The 17,045-nt window shown below is 45.5% G+C and overlaps 3 protein-coding genes across 3 annotated transcripts in view; 2 read left to right on the top strand and 1 right to left on the bottom strand.

Moving 5' to 3' along the window:
- On the bottom strand, window positions 1-4,560 carry LOC133966140 (uncharacterized). The gene is made up of 7 exons (XM_062400906.1): window positions 4,433-4,560; window positions 3,648-3,787; window positions 3,432-3,537; window positions 1,718-1,865; window positions 808-1,142; window positions 365-593; window positions 1-295 (listed from the first exon to the last, which is right to left on the bottom strand). The coding sequence occupies exons 4-7, from the start codon at window positions 1,728-1,730 to the stop codon at window positions 150-152; spliced, it is 723 nt and encodes a 240-aa protein (XP_062256890.1). The 5' UTR covers window positions 1,731-1,865; window positions 3,432-3,537; window positions 3,648-3,787; window positions 4,433-4,560; the 3' UTR covers window positions 1-149.
- On the top strand, window positions 3,738-10,636 carry prkn (parkin RBR E3 ubiquitin protein ligase). The gene is made up of 11 exons (XM_062400905.1): window positions 3,738-3,822; window positions 4,456-4,619; window positions 6,395-6,617; window positions 7,782-7,897; window positions 7,983-8,066; window positions 8,358-8,473; window positions 8,584-8,720; window positions 8,931-8,992; window positions 9,064-9,294; window positions 9,514-9,631; window positions 9,763-10,636. The coding sequence occupies exons 1-10, from the start codon at window positions 3,816-3,818 to the stop codon at window positions 9,604-9,606; spliced, it is 1,233 nt and encodes a 410-aa protein (XP_062256889.1). The 5' UTR covers window positions 3,738-3,815; the 3' UTR covers window positions 9,607-9,631; window positions 9,763-10,636.
- Window positions 10,637-10,881: 245 nt separating this feature from the next.
- ubr2 (ubiquitin protein ligase E3 component n-recognin 2) overlaps window positions 10,882-17,045 on the top strand; it is a 32,526-nt gene continuing 26,362 nt past the window's right edge. Inside the window, exons 1-14 of the mRNA XM_062400478.1 lie at window positions 10,882-11,010; window positions 11,815-12,086; window positions 12,217-12,295; window positions 12,527-12,634; window positions 12,716-12,846; window positions 13,060-13,198; window positions 14,461-14,523; window positions 14,746-14,866; window positions 14,950-15,057; window positions 15,168-15,256; window positions 15,346-15,444; window positions 15,570-15,733; window positions 16,520-16,619; window positions 16,894-17,022. Coding sequence (XP_062256462.1) covers window positions 10,933-11,010; window positions 11,815-12,086; window positions 12,217-12,295; window positions 12,527-12,634; window positions 12,716-12,846; window positions 13,060-13,198; window positions 14,461-14,523; window positions 14,746-14,866; window positions 14,950-15,057; window positions 15,168-15,256; window positions 15,346-15,444; window positions 15,570-15,733; window positions 16,520-16,619; window positions 16,894-17,022 — 1,680 coding nt within the window. The 5' untranslated portion in view covers window positions 10,882-10,932. The remainder of the gene's footprint in view (window positions 11,011-11,814; window positions 12,087-12,216; window positions 12,296-12,526; window positions 12,635-12,715; window positions 12,847-13,059; window positions 13,199-14,460; window positions 14,524-14,745; window positions 14,867-14,949; window positions 15,058-15,167; window positions 15,257-15,345; window positions 15,445-15,569; window positions 15,734-16,519; window positions 16,620-16,893; window positions 17,023-17,045) is intronic.

Below are 17,045 nucleotides of genomic sequence, written 5' to 3'. Positions count from 1 at the left end.
TGTTGTGTTAATTTTCATCGGTTTATTTCAAACTCAACTTTATTTAAATCAGTTTCTGTTACTTTATTTAAATCAGTTTCTGTTTTTTGCAGGAAAAATATAAATAAAACTACTTTTGATGTTTTCTATTCAGATGTGTAGACGTGGTTTCAGTGAGGCGGGCGGGGCCGGCTGTCTGTCAGAGGAGCATCTTGATTGGCTCTGCGAGAGCGGAATCGGATCTCAGACAGTTTGGAGTTGATCCCTGAGCCGATGACTCCTTTCTTAGCAAGAGGAAACCGAGTCAAGATGGCGTCTGAGAAAGAGAAGGAGACTTCAGAGAGACGCCGTATTACAGAAACACTTGGGCACCGTCTCAACCTACTGAAGATGGCGTTGATCCTGTGCGGGTCGAGTGCACTGCGTTGAGGGTGGAAGGCAGGCCGGCGGCTCCGCCCACCCCTCAGGTTACTGTTCATCAGCGTGTTCATATCAAACACACCCAGCAACAGTGTCCGGGCCATTGCCGTGGGAGACTGTGCCTGATTGGCTGCCTGCCACCACCGGAAATCACAGAGCACGCCAGAGCCTGGAAACACCTCCACCGGGCTCCCCTGGACAGAGCAAACCAGATCTATGTTGAACCAGATCTATCGTATACCAGATCTATATTGAACTAGATCTATGTAAACCAGATTTAAACTAAACCCGATCTACTGTATGATAAAACAGATCTATGTTAAAGCAGATCTATATTAAACCAGATCTATGATAAACCAGATCTATATCAGTTGACCAGATCCAGATGTGGATCTGAGGGGTTCTCACTTCTCCTGGTGCGTCTCCCATGGAACACTGGCTCCTCCTCAGCTCCTCCATGTCAGCCTGGCTACAGAGGGACTCCTCCTCTCCCATGTGACTCCCCAGCCCCATGCTGGCTCCAGGTCCGTCCTCGTCCTCGGAGCCCAGCGGACCCCAGGACCCGGACAGCTCCACGCTCAGGGCCGGCTGCTGCACCTGAGGGCTGAAAGGTCCGTCCTGATTGGTCGCTGAGAGGTGATACGCAGCGTAGCTTTCACTTCGGCCTGCTGCCGTGGAGACGCAGGGGTGGCTGTTGATCTGCCCCATCGTCTGCCACATGGTGGAAAGAAGTCCAGGGATTTCTGAGAAATGTAGAGATATTAAAGATCATAAAATAAACAAAAGGGAGGGAAGGTGGTATCTAGATTCCACTTGTTTCTCTGAGGACTCAAATCCCATCTGCTGTTAAGCCATTAAGAGCCTTGGGGAAAGTCCTGTGGCTGCACCCTAAGGGACGCTGGTTCTATAAAAGTGACAAACAGAAACTGGGAAAGCTGTCTGACACCCCCAGGCAAATCCAAAGCCTGGATACAAAGCACAGCCTCCTGGAGCAGGATGGAAGGAGAACAAGTGATCATCTCCGCAGGTGGTGGAGGCACCAAGAAGCCGGAGCTGCCCTGTACTCCAACTCCCATTAAACACCATCAGCAAGGAGATTATGGTGACCTGAGCCCAGGAGGAGCTTCAGTACAGGGAGTCCAGCTAGTCACCTGACCTGTCCCCTGACCCGTAACTGACCTGATGAACACAGAACCTATACAAGTTCTTACATGTTGTGAGTCATCATATATAAATATAAATGTAGTCATGTGTGTGTGCGGATGAAGTGAATGTTGGCAGCTGACGCCCTGAAGCAGTGACTTGATCTTGAACTCACCGTGGACCAACATGTTCTTCAGTCTCTGGTTCTCGGCCGACACTTCTGCTTTCTCTCTCTCCAGCTCTCGAACCCTCGAGCGCAGGAAGTGAAGCTCAGTGAAGTGTGATGGGGTCAGAGCCGACTCACCCGACTCCAGCTTCACCACCTACAGGACAGAGAGGGATGTTTGGATTTCTCCCCGTAGGTCTTTCCGTCCTGATTGTGTCCTTTGGGCTTTTTGTAAAGCCCTGATTTGTGTTGTGCAGTTTCCTTTGTGTTTTGACTTTTCTTTATTTGGGTTTTTGGATTTTTCTTTGGACTCTGAGTTAATTGTTTCCTGTTTTAATTCGAAAGCTCTTTCCTTCTGCATCTGTCTTACTGTACTTCCTGTCTCTGTGTACTCACTCATCAATACTCCATATATAGACCCTTATAGGGCACTCATTGTTTCCCTTAAAGCATCAAGAAAAATCATGTACAACTGATGGTCAACCGAGCAATATATACCATCATTATATACCATCCATATATACCATCAATATATACCATCATTATATACCATCCATATATACCATCCATATATACCATCAATATATACCATCAATATATACCATCAATATATACCATCATTATATACCATCAATATGTACCATCATTATATACCATCAATATATACCATCATTATATACCGTCAATATATACCATCAATATATACCATCAATATATACCATCAATATATACCATCATTATATACCATCATTATATACCATCAATATATACCATCATTATATACCATCAATATATACCATCATTATATACCATCAATATATACCATCAATATATACCATCAATATATACCATCAATATATACCATCATTATATACCATCAATATATACCATCATTATATACCATCAATATATACCATCAATTCATACCATTATTATATACCATCAATATATACCATCAATATATACCATCATTATACACCATCAATATATACCATCATTATATACCATCAATATATACCATCATTATATACCATCATTATATACCATCATTATATACCATCAATATATACCATCATTATATACCATCAATATATACCATCATTATATACCATCATTATATACCATCATTATATACCATCAATATATACCATCATTATATACCATCAATATATACCATCATTATATACCATCAATATATACCATCATTATATACCATCAATATTTACCATCATTATATACCATCATTATATACCATCATGCATTGTGCTTGCAGCGGAGAGAAGTAATTATTGTAACAAAATCCACGATCCTTAATCTGATTTTGTCAATATCAACAATCCATCATGGTCAAAGATGAGAATTTACAAACAGGAATATATTTTATATATATTCATATTTATTCCTGTTTAAAAATTATAATCTTTTTATTTAATTTGTTTTTGTCTGGTGACAAGTTGGGCTCAGACACACACACACACACACACACAGACACACACACACACATATATACAGAGAGAGAAGTTTAAATCACATTATGAGTTTATATCAGGGGCAGAGTTTGTAATGGATATAACATACCGTTAATAATATGTCTATATAATATGTTCAGACAGCAGCTGTATATGTAATAATAGTATTTAGGGGTTTTGTAATATGTAGTTGATTTTATATGTTCAGTTTATATAATATAATATGTAGAGTATCTTGACACAGAGGATCTTACCGTGCTGCTGGTTCCGCTGGTCCCGTTGTGTGTCCCGTTGTGTGTCCCGGTGTCTGTCCCGGTGTGTGTTCCGGTGTGTGTTCCGGTGTGTGTCCCCTGTAGGCCGCTGATGTCCGTCATCATAAACAGGAAATAGTTTAAATCGGAAATGTATCGATTTTTCGGCTCAGAAAAAAACACAAAGAAAAATACAAGTTTATTAAAATTCATAAATACCTCCACTTCCGGTGCCACTCCGTTACGTCATTCCTGTGTGACCGCGCTGTAGTTCTGCGATGTGACGTTGGCCCCTTGTGTCTTTGGTTTGTGTGCGCGCAGCGGGACTACACTACCCAGAGTGCACCGCAGCTCACTCACTGTAAACACGACAGGACGAAGTGATCAATGATCTGTGAGTTCTGTTCTATTAATCTACGTTCTACTGGATTCTACTGGGTTCTGTTCAAATGATCCAGTTTCTACTGGGTTCTACTGGGTTCTGTTCTATTAATCTAAGTTCTACTGGGTTCAACTGGGTTCTGTTCAAATGATCCAGTTTCTACTGGGTTCTGTTCTATTTATCTACGTTCTACTGGGTTCTACTGGGTTCTGTTCTATTGATCCAGTTTCTACTGGGTTCTACTGGGTTGTATTCTATTGATCCAGTTTCTACTGGGTTCTGATCTATTTATCTACGTTCCACTGGGTTCACTGGGTTCTGTTCCAATGATACAGTTTCTACTGGGTTCTACTGGATTATGTGCTATTGATCCAGTTTCTACTGGGTTCTACTGGGTTCTGTTCTATTGATCCAGTTTCTACTGGGTTCTGTTCTATTTATCTATGTTCTACTTGGTTCTACTGGGTTCTGTTCCAATGATCTAGTTTCTACTGAGTTCTACTGGGTTATGCTCTATTGATACAGTTTCTACTAGGTTCTACTGGGTTCTGTTCTATTTATATACGTTCTACTGGGTTCTACTCGGATCTGTTACATTGATCTACGTTCCACTGGGTTCTACCTGGCTCTCCTGTGTGTCCTCAGTGTTTGTGCGGTACAACCTGGGCCCAGGTGAGGTGCTGGAGCTGCAGGAGGAGGCGAGTGTGTCTGAGCTGAAGGAGGCAGTGGGATGTCAACATGGAGTCCGACCACAGGAGCTCAAGGTTCTGTTTGCTGGGAAGGAACTACAGAGCACCGCCACACTGCAGGTGAGGCAATACATGTCAGCTTCAGGTCAGCTGCAGGTCAAAGGTCAACTGCAGGTCAGAGGTCAGCTACAGGTATCATATTCTTCTGCTCTCCTAGTGTTTGTTTTCAGATGTTCTCTTGCACTTTTCCAATCAAATTTTTGTGAATGATCTGTGAGTTCTGTGATGTATATCTACGTCCTACTGGGTTCTACTGGGTTCTGTTCGACATGTCTGTAGACCAGCTGTTAGTCTGTGACGGAGAAGAGAACCTCTCTGTGTCCCCACATCAGACTGAAACTTTCCAGGTCATGTGCCGCTATGTTAAAACCAAAATGTACTAAAAGTCTTGATTTAACCAGTGAACCAGATCAACGTTCCGTTCTTCTTCTACTTTTCTTTTCCGGCTCACGTACACCGCCATCTCGGCTAAAACAAAGTTTAAACTTTCTCTTGAGATTGTAAACACATCCTCACATCTGTTAAGAATAGTGTCCAGTGAACAAAAAGAGCGGAGAGACGAGAACAAAGTCAACCAGGGAACCAGTGAACCAGGGAACCAGGGAACCAGTGTCTCTCTCTGGCTGCAGAACGGCCACTTGTCCTCTGCACAGCGTTAATGACTCTGTGAAGGAGTCCCCACTGTAGGTCCCTGTGTATCTTTGTTAAAGGAGCTTTTACAGCGGCCTCCGTGATGGGTTCTAAACAGGAACCCTGTTCACACCACTCATTTAATTGCGCCAGATGTGGACAGGCCTCTGACACAGCAGTCGTTCCTTGGCCCTCAGGATAATCTGACTATGAACTCCATGACAAAGAGACAGGGAGAGAGAGAGGGAAATGAGCTGTGAAATGCATCTAGTCACAAGTGGTCCAGATATCCCGCCCCAAGGCCCTGAGGAGTCGGGTCTGGAAAACGAGTTACTGAGGTGCCACTCTGGAGTGGAACCAGTATTTCTGGCCATGAACCAGTTCTTTGGCTGTTGAAACACAAAGAACTGGTTCCAGATCAGGCTCTGGACTGCCTTGGTGGAAAAGAGGTAATGGAGAACTGCAGTTCTTCAGTGGAGAGTGGTGCATGGGGGTGTGGCTACAAACAGACAGCACACATCAGTTGTGATAATTCAGATTAAGATTAAGTTGTATTTATTCGTCCCAAACACATGCAAAGACACACTCATGCAGGTAGGGAAATTTAACTTCAGCTTTTGACCCATCTGGTGCAGGACACACAGAGCAGTGAGCGACCATGTACGGCGCTCAGGGTGCAGATGTTGGGGGATTAAGGTGCCTTGCTCAGGGGCACTAGACAGGGTAGGGAGACTCTTGGTCTTTTGGACAGATCAATCCAGGTTTGTCTTTTGTTGTCTCTCCGTGGAGTCGAACCAGAGACCTTCTCTGCCCATAGTCTAAGTTTCTGCCATTAGACCACCGCATGGATAACGATTCTGGGAGAAACCTGTTTTAGTTTGGTCCTTAGAACAAATCAACACAATGTGTATGTCTGACGTTAGTGTACTTCCTTATAGGTCAAGCCAAAATGAGAATATATGGAATAAGATGACAGGCAAAGGGTCGGAGACACATTGTTGTTCGGGGGAAATGTTGATCCTGTTAAGGAATATGGAGAAGTTCTATGCACGTAGAGCATCAGTCCTTTGTTCTAATCATATTAATAACTTGTTGGTGGATTTTTTCTGTGTCATACAATATGCAAAACAATTTGCAATGATTCTTTTGTGTTGTCAATGTATTAGAATGTTTTGCCATGAAAGGAGTTTCCTCTCTTCTCTCAGGGTTGTGATGTCCCGGAGCAGAGTACAATCCATGTGGTCCTCTCGTCTTCGGACTCCTCGTCCTCCAGGTTTCTCCTCTCAGAGGAGTGTCAAGTTGAGGAGGAGGGGCAGAGACCAGACATCAGCTCCTCCTCTCTCGTCCACCCCTCGTCCACTGACCTGGAGGGGAGCGGGGGGGTGGAAGAGGACGAGATAGAGGAGACGCAGGCTGCAGCTCAGAGAGGTTGGTGTGTAGTATTGTGTCTGCATCTGTGCACAGTCGAATGTGTGTGTTTAAAAAATGTGTATTTGTGTGTGTGTGCCATGCACAGGTAAGTCATGGAGTTCCACAGGGTTCTGTCCCTGGACCGATGCTCTTCACCTTATATCTGCTCCTTGAGGCCACATCATCAGAAAGCCCCTCGTCCACGTCCACTGTGACGCAGACGACACCCAGCTGTACATATATGAAGCTGATGAATCTAATCACTTAGTTCAACTTCAGGAACGTCTCAAGAACATCAAGGTCTGGATGACCCAGAGCTTCTTACTTCTAAATTCAGACTGAGCTCATTGTAATTGTCCCTAAACATCTCAGAGAAACACTGTGGGACCAGATAGTCCCCTTGGTGTTAGTTTGTCCCTAGGTCCAATGTGAGGAACCTTCAGTTAGGACCAGGACATGTGACCCACATATAGAACAAGTCTGTAGGACAGCTTTCTTCCACCTGCACAGTATTATGAACATGAGGAACATCCTGTCTCAGAAGGAAGCTGAGAAACTCGTCCACTTGTTCCCTCTAGACCGGACCAGTGTAAGTCTTTATTATCAGGACGTCCCAGTGAGTCTGTGAGAAGCTCCAGTTGGTCCAAGACGCTGCAGCACGAGAGCTGACAGGAACCAGAAGAGATCATCTCACTGCTCGGAGCTTCTCTGCACTGGCTCCCTGTGGAACTCAGAAATCAAGATCCTGCTCCTCACATAGAAAGATCTGAACAATCCAACCCTTCATGTATCAAAGAGCTCATAACACTCTCCTGTCCTGATAGATCACTGCTCTCCCAAAACACAGGTTCTCTGGTGGTTCTAGAGTCTGTAAGAGCAGGACAGGAGGTAGAACCTTCAGCTGCCAGGCTCCTCTCCTGTGGAACCAGCTCCCACTCTGGTGTGGAGGTAGTTTGGATAGAACCACCAGCTGTCACGAGAAGTTTATGTTTAATTATTTTACTTTATTTTGGCTCCTGTTGCCAAATAAAAGATGTTGAAAGCTGAAAGGTTACCACCAGGGTCTGCCAACGACGTCTGCCACAGTTAGACTTAAACGTTCCTCTTTGATAAAGATTGTAGTTAGTTCTGGATCAGATGTGTGTTTGTGTGTTTCCAGCTGTGTATTTTGTGTATCTTTAGGTGTGCGTGCCTGCAGTACTTTCTTTGTGTACTGTAAAAGCTGCAGTTCAGTCCAACCAGGGAAACTACGAGTTCGCTGTCGACGCTGCAAAGAGACTACGTTGAAACTGAGCAGAGTGAGAACAGTTCCCAGATCAGTACACTGAGCAAGACTCTGATTAACACCAATGGAACTGATGAAGATTCTCTTCTGTGTCTCAGGGTCCGTCATGTTGGGACGACATCCTGCTCCCAGGTCGAATCCATGGCTTATGTCAATCAGATGGTTGTCAATGCAAGGAAGCGGTACGGGGGGGGATTGTGGTGATCAGAGCTGATGGTGTGTCAGGTGATGTAAACATGATCAAGTGACCTCTGCAGCAGAGGTAACAGGTCACTTCCTGTGTGTGTCTGCTGCACCCGTCTGCTGCACCTCTCACCTGAACCATGAGGATCTGATGCTGAGTTGTTCAGCTGTGAAACACAAACTCTGGAGACAATTCTCTGGATCTGAGCTAATGTGTGAAAATGGCCTAAGAAACTCTGTGTGTCCGTGTGTGTCCGTGTGTGTGTGTGCGTGTGTGCCGGCCCACTCAGGAGTTCTTCATGAAGTGTGCGTCCCATCCGACCTCTGATGATGACCTCTCTGTTGCCCTTGACCTCATCATGACCAACACCAGAGACGTGCCCTGCATCGCCTGCACCGACGTCATGTAACATACACACACACAGACACACACACACCCACACAATTGATATTGACAATAAATATATTGACAATAAAAGACGAGCAGCAGCTGAGTGTGTTGTTTTCTGGTCTCAGGGAGGTGGTCGTGGTCTTCCCGTGCTCCCAGCGTCATGTGGTCTGTCTGGACTGTTTCACACGTTACTGTGAGACTCGACTGAACGAGCGACAGTTTGTTCATGATGCTGTGATTGGTTATTCTCTGCCATGTGCAGGTGAGTTCACCTGATGTCACATGATCTTGTTCCCGTCACCAGTGCAAACTGTCCATCATGATGATGATGATGATGATGATGTGTGTGTGTGTGTGTGTGTGTGTGTGTGTGTGTGTGTGTGTGTGTGTGTGTGTGTGTGTGTGTGTGTGTGTGTGTGTGTGTGTGTGTGTGTGTGTGTGTGTGTGTGTGTGTGTGTGTGTGTGTGTGCAGCTTCCTGTGACGACTCTCTGATTAAAGAGCTTCATCACTTCAGAGTTTTAGGAGACGAGCAGGTGAGTTTATGAATTAGCATCATCATGCTACCCACCGTTCACCTGACTCACCTGGGTTTTTTCTCTCGCAGTATGGGCGGTACCTGCAGTACGGTGCCGAGGAGTGCCTGCTGAGGATTGGAGGACTGATGTGTCCGTCAGCAGGCTGTGGGGCAGGGCTTCTCCCAGCTGATGGCGGCAGGAGGGTGGAGTGTGACAGACAGGTTGGCTGCGGCCTCATCTTCTGTAGAGACTGCAGGGAGCCATACCACGAAGGTGTCTGTCAAACCCTGACAGCCCCGCCCACTGTTGAAGCCTCACAGGTAGACTGACCAATCACAGTGCTCTGTTTTGTTCCTTGCAAAACTCTGTATGAGAGAATACAACGAGAGCAGTTCATGTCAGAGGTCAGAGCTCAGAGCTGCTTTTTTCAGGGGGCGGGTGTGTGATGTGTTGGAGGCATGTCATCAGACGTCACAGTCTCTACTGCCCCTGCTGGATGGAGCAGGACGATGCAGGTCTAACTTCTCTCTCCCCCTCAGGGTTTTATGGTGGGGGAGGGTGCGTCTCTGAGAGGGATGTGGGATCGATCGTCTCTGCTGCTCATCCAGGAGTCGACTAAAGCCTGCCCCTAGTGCTCGGTCCCTGTAGAGAAAAACGGTAATAACATAACAGAATAATACACTCGTCTGACATCACATCGGGCTGCACGGCATGCCCAGTGGGAAACGCGGCTGATCAATATGACTCAACAGTATATGAATGAGTAAAGCCTGTATCTCCCCCTGCAGGCGGCTGCATGCACATGCAGTGTCCTCTGTGCAGAGCTGAGTGGTGCTGGAGCTGTGAACGCCCCTGGTCCCGAGAGTGTATGGAAAACCACTGGTTCGCGTAAACACACACTTGTTGCGGAGAGACACTTCAGCAGGAAGCAGAGCTGAACCAGCTGATTAAACAGACAAAAAGCCTGTATAGAAATGTTAAACATAATTATTTAATAATATTTTACTGTACAATGCTCCTGGGCGACCGTCAGCACCTGTGAATATTAGCTGTGAATTTGTTTTCAAACTGTATTAGGTTCATTTCTATATAAATAAATTTATTTCCTGTGTCGGGCGTCGGATCAGGTGATGTAGGTTCTGATACTTTTGTTAACCACATGACCTGAAGCTGCTTTCAATCGGTTGCTTCAGATTTCCAACAGGACGCAGCTAATGGCATTAAACAGTTGCCACAGTCAATACGACCCAATGTGGCTGCATGTTCGTTGCAGGCCACAGGACATGTGTTCTGTTCTGTTGTTTTTGTTGAGTATGGCTTCAGTTTGTTGTGTGTGTTTGTTTATTTTGAATAGTTTGGACGTGTATTTACATGTTTATTTGAATTATATTGAGTATACGCAGTAAGTCATTAAAGATTCTGCTTTTCGTTCAAAATCCTGCAGTACGTTTTATATTCATAATTTAAAATCCTCGTCCTGATCCTGATGCTGGAAAATGATCACAACAAGACTTCTTGATACACAACATCTCTCCTCACATCTTCTACGATCACTGACAGGAACTCCTCAGTTCACCTGCTCCTTCATCTCCATCAGACTTTATGTATAAATACTTTAAACATGATGTTACAAACTGTTTCAAATAAAGAAATAAAATGTGACTGATTGATTGATTAATATAAATATCTATATATAATATAACATAACATATATAACCCATTAACATAACACGTGTATCATATACAACATAGATCATAACATGTATAACACACATATGTGTGTACACATTATGACATGTAAATTAAATACACATTGTATTATTCAGAGTATGATAATATTATATTTATGATAAACATTTTTTCACTCAGGGAGAAATGAAATTGCCAAAGGGCCCCGCCCCCTCAGCTGTTGACAGTTTCCTGTTCCGGTGGACGATCTGTAAGCAGGAGGAGTAAAGATGGCGGCTGCTCCGACGGACAGAGATCCACTGACGGACCCGGAGTTCGTTAATTTCTCCGCCAAAGACACGTCATTGGTAAGAAGCTACTCGTGCTGTCGGTGCTGCTGACGTCACGTGTGTCCGTTCAGTGTCTGTCAGCTGCTTAGCGCGAGACTTAAAGGTCACAGCTCTACGCCGAGCTAATGCTAATGCTAATGCTAGCTGTAGGGAGGGATGTGTTCACCGTCTGGATGTTACAGCTTCATAAACACTGCCCGGGTACTCACCGGGTACTCACCGGTTACTCACCGGTCGCTGCTGAGTAACTCACCAGTCACTCACTGGTCACTGCCCAGTTACTTACCAGTCACTCATCGACTGCCCAGTCACTCACTGGTCACTTTCAGGTTACTCACCAGGCACTCACTGGTGACTCACCGTTCAGTCACTGGTCACTGCCCAGTTACTCACCAGTCGCTCTCTGGTTATCAATCAATCAATCAAATGTTATTTGTAGAGCCCATATTCACAGGTCCCAGTTTGTCTCCTGGTCTTTAACCAGTGAGACGTCCTCTGTCTTCACCCTCAGGAGTCAAACTACTGAAACCTTCAACAGGTGGAGAAGGTGGAGACCTCAGAGACACATGTGAGGACCCGTCTCCCTGGACGGACACTAGTCAACAGATGTCCCTTGAACTATATATCAAGCAGTCCTGCTGCAATCGTAGTTACTCACTAGTCACACACCGGTTGTTCACCAGTTAACCACTGGTTATCCACCGGTCAAACCAGTAACCAGTCCAAAGATGGTGACACTACAGATAGCCAGAATCCAGATAGACACCAGGAAGTTAACTAGTAATAATTCAAGTATTTATTTGTCCACCTCTCTCTCCTCAGCGCTGGCTGGCGGTGTCCGACCTGCAGACCGAAGTGCACTGTCACCTGGCCTTGTATGTTCCCAGAATCCTTTGCCTCGGTGCGAGCGGGGTCAGCAGCCGGGAGGAGCAGAGGGAGGAGCTTGCCTGTCAGCTCCTCCTCCTGGCTCCCCTGGAATGGTTCATGTTGGGGGAGGAGCCTACAGCCGGCCTCGCACGGCTGCAGGAGAACAACCGGCCGTCAGCGCTGTGTGGTCACGTGTTCAAGGTGGGAGAGCCCACCTACTCCTGCAGGTAAAACCCACTCTGTCGTTGCTGGATGGTTTCTTCCCTGTGAAAATGAAAAGCTCAATAAACACATTGTTTAAAAGAAACATACTCTGTCGTTCCTGTCAAACATGTGTGTCTGTGTGTGTGTGTTTAGGGAGTGTGCAGCTGATCCAACATGTGTTCTGTGCATGCAGTGTTTCCTGGGAAGTGTTCACAAAGAGCATAGATACAGAGTGAGTACACACACACACACACACACACACACACACACACACACACAGTTACTTTCAGACATGACCTGTGGAGGATCTCTGGAGAGTTGGATCCAGATTTTCTCCTGAGTTAGTTTTTGACACGTGATGCAGCCGACGCTCTCTGATCAGACTCCTTCACAACAACAACTCCTCTGCACGATTCAGACGGAGCAGCAGACAGGAAGTAATGTGTTGGTTCTGTGTCGATAGATGACAACATCTGGAGGTGGGGGTTTCTGTGACTGTGGAGATGAGGAAGCCTGGAAGATGAGTCCTTATTGTAACAAACACACACCGGCAGAGAGACACACTGAGGAGGTGAGACAGCTGTCTGTCCCTACCTGCCAGGACCTGTCTGTGTCCATGTGCTGTCTCTCACTGACCTGTCTGTCCTCTCAGGATCCTGTAGCTCAGCTTCCTGTAGACATGGTGGCCCGTGCTTACAGCATCTTCTCCATCATCCTGAAGTACGCTGTTGACCTCCTGACCTGGGAACGGGAGGACGAGCTACCTGCAGGACTGGAGCCGCCGTACGCACACGCACACACACCTGAACCCACACACAATCTACAACACATCATTACACATTATTTGAAATAAACTTAACGTTATCTGATTTGTTTATGTACTGATACTCCCTCTATATGTGTGTACTGTGTGTATATTGTGTTTATCATGCATGTGTACTCTTTGTGTACTTTTTGTGTGCTTATACTTCCTGTGTCTTTGTACTGTGTGTACAGGGAGCGGTCGGACTCGTACCTCTGCATGTTGTTTAATGATGAAGTCCACACGTATGAACAGGTGATCTACACGCTACAGAAAGCTGTCAACTGCAGCCAGAAAGAGGCTGTGAGCTTCGCCACCACTGTGGACCGAGATGTGAGTACTGCTTGTCTTCATCATCTTCATCATTGTCATCTTCCCCATTTTTATTATCTTCATCAGTGATAAATAGGGCTGCACGATATATCGAAAATCTATCGACGTTGTGATATCGACGTGCGAGAATATATGAATTGCAGACGGAAAAAACTGTGATAAATGTTGTATTTGAATTGCTGACAATCCAAACATGAATGTAAACAATCTCCTCATTTGTGTTTAGTCAGAGGGAGAGGGGGAGGACGGGTAGAGGAGAAGAGGAGGCGTTTCGGTTTTAAAAGTCTCTTCATTGAACCATTACCAGAGAGAAAAAGCTTTTGACACATCATCCCTCAAACAATGTAAATAAAAACAAAGGGTAAACACAAAACATCAAAGTCAAAAGAGTCTCATTAGAAATGAACAGTTCTCCATCTTCACCCAGAGAACATAACACGCCCCCAACAGGCCACATGTGAAAGTCTGCAGCTTCATCACTTTACATCAGCACACTCGGCTCCAGGGCCGGCTCAGCGTTCCCACCATCACCATGAACACGGCATCTCAGGAAATCCAGATGTGTGAGGGTACTGCTCGGGCACCACTGGCTGCGGTTGTGTGGCGGAACGACTTCATCTCCGTGCACAACAGAACAGAGCAGTAAAAGGAAGGGGACCCCTGTGATGATCCATGATCATATAACTTCCTGCTCTTTCTCACAAGTTTTGCCTCTTGTTGCTTTTCTCGGAGTGGTTCACAAACCAGTCTTCAGTATGCCAACAAATATTTCATGATTGGTCAGTGAAGCTGTATCTTCCTCGCTTTGATCAAAACTTCGTTATCTGATTTGCTCTCCTCTAGATAAAGATAAAGTAGCTTTACTGTCAATTTCTTCACATGTTCAAGACATACAAAGAACGATAGGACGTTTCCCACTCTCCCACGCTGAAACATATAAAGTGCACGGGCACAACAGTCTTGATGACTCAAAGCTCTTTACAGTTCAGTTTTACAATCACCGATTCACACACACATTCATACAGTGCATCTATTAGCAGCACTGTGTTGTTCTATGAGGGGAAATTCAGGGTATTGCCCAATGGACACTTTGGCATGCAGATGGGGCAGACTGGGGATCGAACTGCCGACCTTCAGGTTGGAGGAGGACCGCTCTACCCCTCAGCCACAGCCATCCCCAATGATGTTTATTTGGACACATGAAACATGTAAAAGCTCTACAAACTAAGTGTGTGTGTTTGTGTGTGTTTGTGTTTGTACAGGGCAGGAAGTCAGTTCGTTATGGGGACCTTCAGTCCTGTGAACAGGCCAAGTCTGTTATTGTGGTGAGTAACGATCCATATCGATCATAACAGTGTTAGTGTTGTGCGAGTGGATGAATGTATTGTCTGTGATTGGATGAGTCCATTGTTTCTTTTTGGGGTGATGTGTAATTGGATCTTGTTCATGTAAGGATCTGATCAATGAAAGTATCTAATTATATATTATATATATTGACTCATTGAGCCCCTCCAGACTTTGATCAGCTGTGTATTGATCCCTCTCAGAGGAACACCAGCCGGCAGTCGAAGCCTCTCCGGGTTCAAGTGATGCACTCGTCTGTTGTGGCTCATCAGTGTTTCGCTCTGAAGGCTCTCGGCTGGTTGGGACAGATCATTCAGTACTCTGGTATGTCTGCACTTCATTACCCATCATTCCTCTGAGTAAGTGTCACCTGGGCTGCTTGTGATGAGTGTGCTCATGTGTGTCAGACGGTCTGAGGAGGATTCTGTGTCAAGTGGGTCTGCAGAACAGTCCAGAAGGAGAGAACTCGTCACTGGTCGACAGACTGATGCTCAACGACTCAAAGATGTGGAAAGGTAAACACACATCCACTGAAGGTCCTCAGATTGAACACTCATCGATGTGTGATCAGATTCATCTGAAGGTTAAAGATTCGATGTTTGAGTGAGACAACTTCTGTCTGTAGGAGCGAGGAACATCTACCACCAGCTGCTGATGAACTCTCTCCTCATGGATCTAAAGTACAAGAAGATGTTTGCCATTCAGTTCTCCAAGGTAACACAGCTGATCAGTGCACAGCTGATCAGTGCACAGCTGATCAGTGCACAGCTGCTCTGACCCTCACTTGACCTCTGACCCTGTAGAACTACAGACGGCTGCAGACAGATTTCATGGAGGACGATCATGAGCGAGTTGTGTCGGTGACGTCACTGTCAGTCCAACTGTTCACGGTCCCGACAATGGTGGGTACATCAGAGCGCCCCCTGCTGGTAAACATCCACCGCTACAGTTAAAATTATTATGACGTAGAATCATCTGAGCGCCCCTGTGTGTGTGTGTGTGTGTGTTCTGTGTGTGTGTGCGGCAGGCTCGGATGTTGATGACGGAGCAGAACTTGATGACGACCATCGTCAGGACGTTTGTGGATCACCTGCGTCACAGAGATCTTCAGGGTCGGTTCCAGTTCGACCGTTACACAGCTCAGCAGGCGTTCAAGTTCGGACGAGTCCAGAGCCTCATAGGTGACCTCAAGTAAGAAGCAGGTGTATAACCAGCTCTTCACCGGTTATACACTCACACACACGTGATCAGCACTCAAGACAGGTCAATCTGATATGTCACAATCATAAAATGTCTCCTTTAAATAAAGTTAAAGATTATGATTGTTTCATAAATCTGATTGAATTTGTGCTAATTAAACTATAAGAGCTGAAATAGTTTTAAATAGTGCTTTTTAAATAATGATTTAACTATTTTCCATGCACAAAAGGGTGAATACATAACAACAAAAACAAAATAAACAAATATCGGCTATCGGCCAAGAATTTCCATATCAGTGGTCTAGTGGCAGAAACTTGGACTATGGGCCGAGAAGGTCTCTGGTTCGACTCCACGGAGAGACAACAAAAAGACAAACCTGGATTGATCTGTCCAAAAATCCAAGAGTCTCCCTACCCTGTCTAGTGCCCCTGAGCAAGGCACCTTACTCCCCCAACATCTGCTCCCCGACCGCCATACATGGTCGCTCTCTGCTCTGTGTGTCCTGCACCAGATGGGTCAAAAGCAGAGGTTACATTTCCCTACCTGCATGAGTGTGTCTGTGTTTGGGACTAATAAATGAATCTTAATCTTGATCTCATCCCTAACTATAACCAAATTACTTAAACAGCACCTGTATAGGAACGATTCTGACCCAAGTTTAATGATTCATATAAACAGGTGATCACTATATCCAGTTTTCTGTCTCATGTCTATTTTGTTGTGTCATTGTGTATCTGTGTTGTTTATCTATGTGTGTATCTCTGTGTGTGTTCTCAGGTACGTGTTGATCACGCCTCCCTCTGATTGGTCCCATCAGCTCCGACAGAAGTTTCTCGAAGGTTTCGATTCTTTTCTGGATCTGCTCAAGTGTATGCAGGTGAGAGTGAGACAGACACAGCCACCTGTCTGTCTCTCCCTCTCTCTCTCTCTCTTTCTTTCTCTCCCTCTCTCTCTCTCTCTCTGATCTTTGAACCTCTCTCTCTTTCTTTCTCTCTCTCCCTCTCTCTCTCTCTCTCTCTGATCTCTCTCTCTGATCTCTCTCTCTCTCTATCTGATCTCTGATCTCTGAACCTCTCTCTCTCTCTCTCTCTCTCTCTCTCTCTCTCTCTCTCTCTCTCTCTCTCTCGTCTCTGAACCTGTCTGTCTCTCAGGGTATGGACCCAGTGGTGAGACAGGTCGGCCAACACATTGAGATGGAGCCTGAGTGGGAGGCAGCGTTTACACTTCAGATGAAGCTGACTCACGTCATCACAATGATACAAGAGTGGTGCTGCACTGATGTACGTCTAAACAACAACACATG

The sequence above is a fragment of the Platichthys flesus genome, chromosome 12 (genome assembly GCF_949316205.1).
Source record: "Platichthys flesus chromosome 12, fPlaFle2.1, whole genome shotgun sequence".
NCBI classification, from domain to species: Eukaryota; Metazoa; Chordata; class Actinopteri; order Pleuronectiformes; family Pleuronectidae; genus Platichthys; species Platichthys flesus.
The sequence above is the reverse complement of the archived record's forward strand: the minus strand, read 5'-3'. Positions and strand labels throughout refer to the sequence as shown.

Bases quoted from the DNA above. Each gene is read 5' to 3' on its own strand.
- LOC133966140 (XM_062400906.1), bottom strand. The intron at 594-807 runs GTGAGAACCCCT...TGCTCTGTCCAG, and splicing joins TGGGAGACGCACCAGGAGAA to GGGAGCCCGGTGGAGGTGTT. The intron at 296-364 runs GTAGGTTGAGAC...TCTCTTTCTCAG, and splicing joins CAGGATCAACGCCATCTTCA to ACGCCATCTTGACTCGGTTT.
- prkn (XM_062400905.1), top strand. The intron at 8,721-8,930 runs GTGAGTTCACCT...GTGTGTGTGCAG, and splicing joins TTATTCTCTGCCATGTGCAG to CTTCCTGTGACGACTCTCTG. The intron at 8,993-9,063 runs GTGAGTTTATGA...TTTCTCTCGCAG, and splicing joins GAGTTTTAGGAGACGAGCAG to TATGGGCGGTACCTGCAGTA.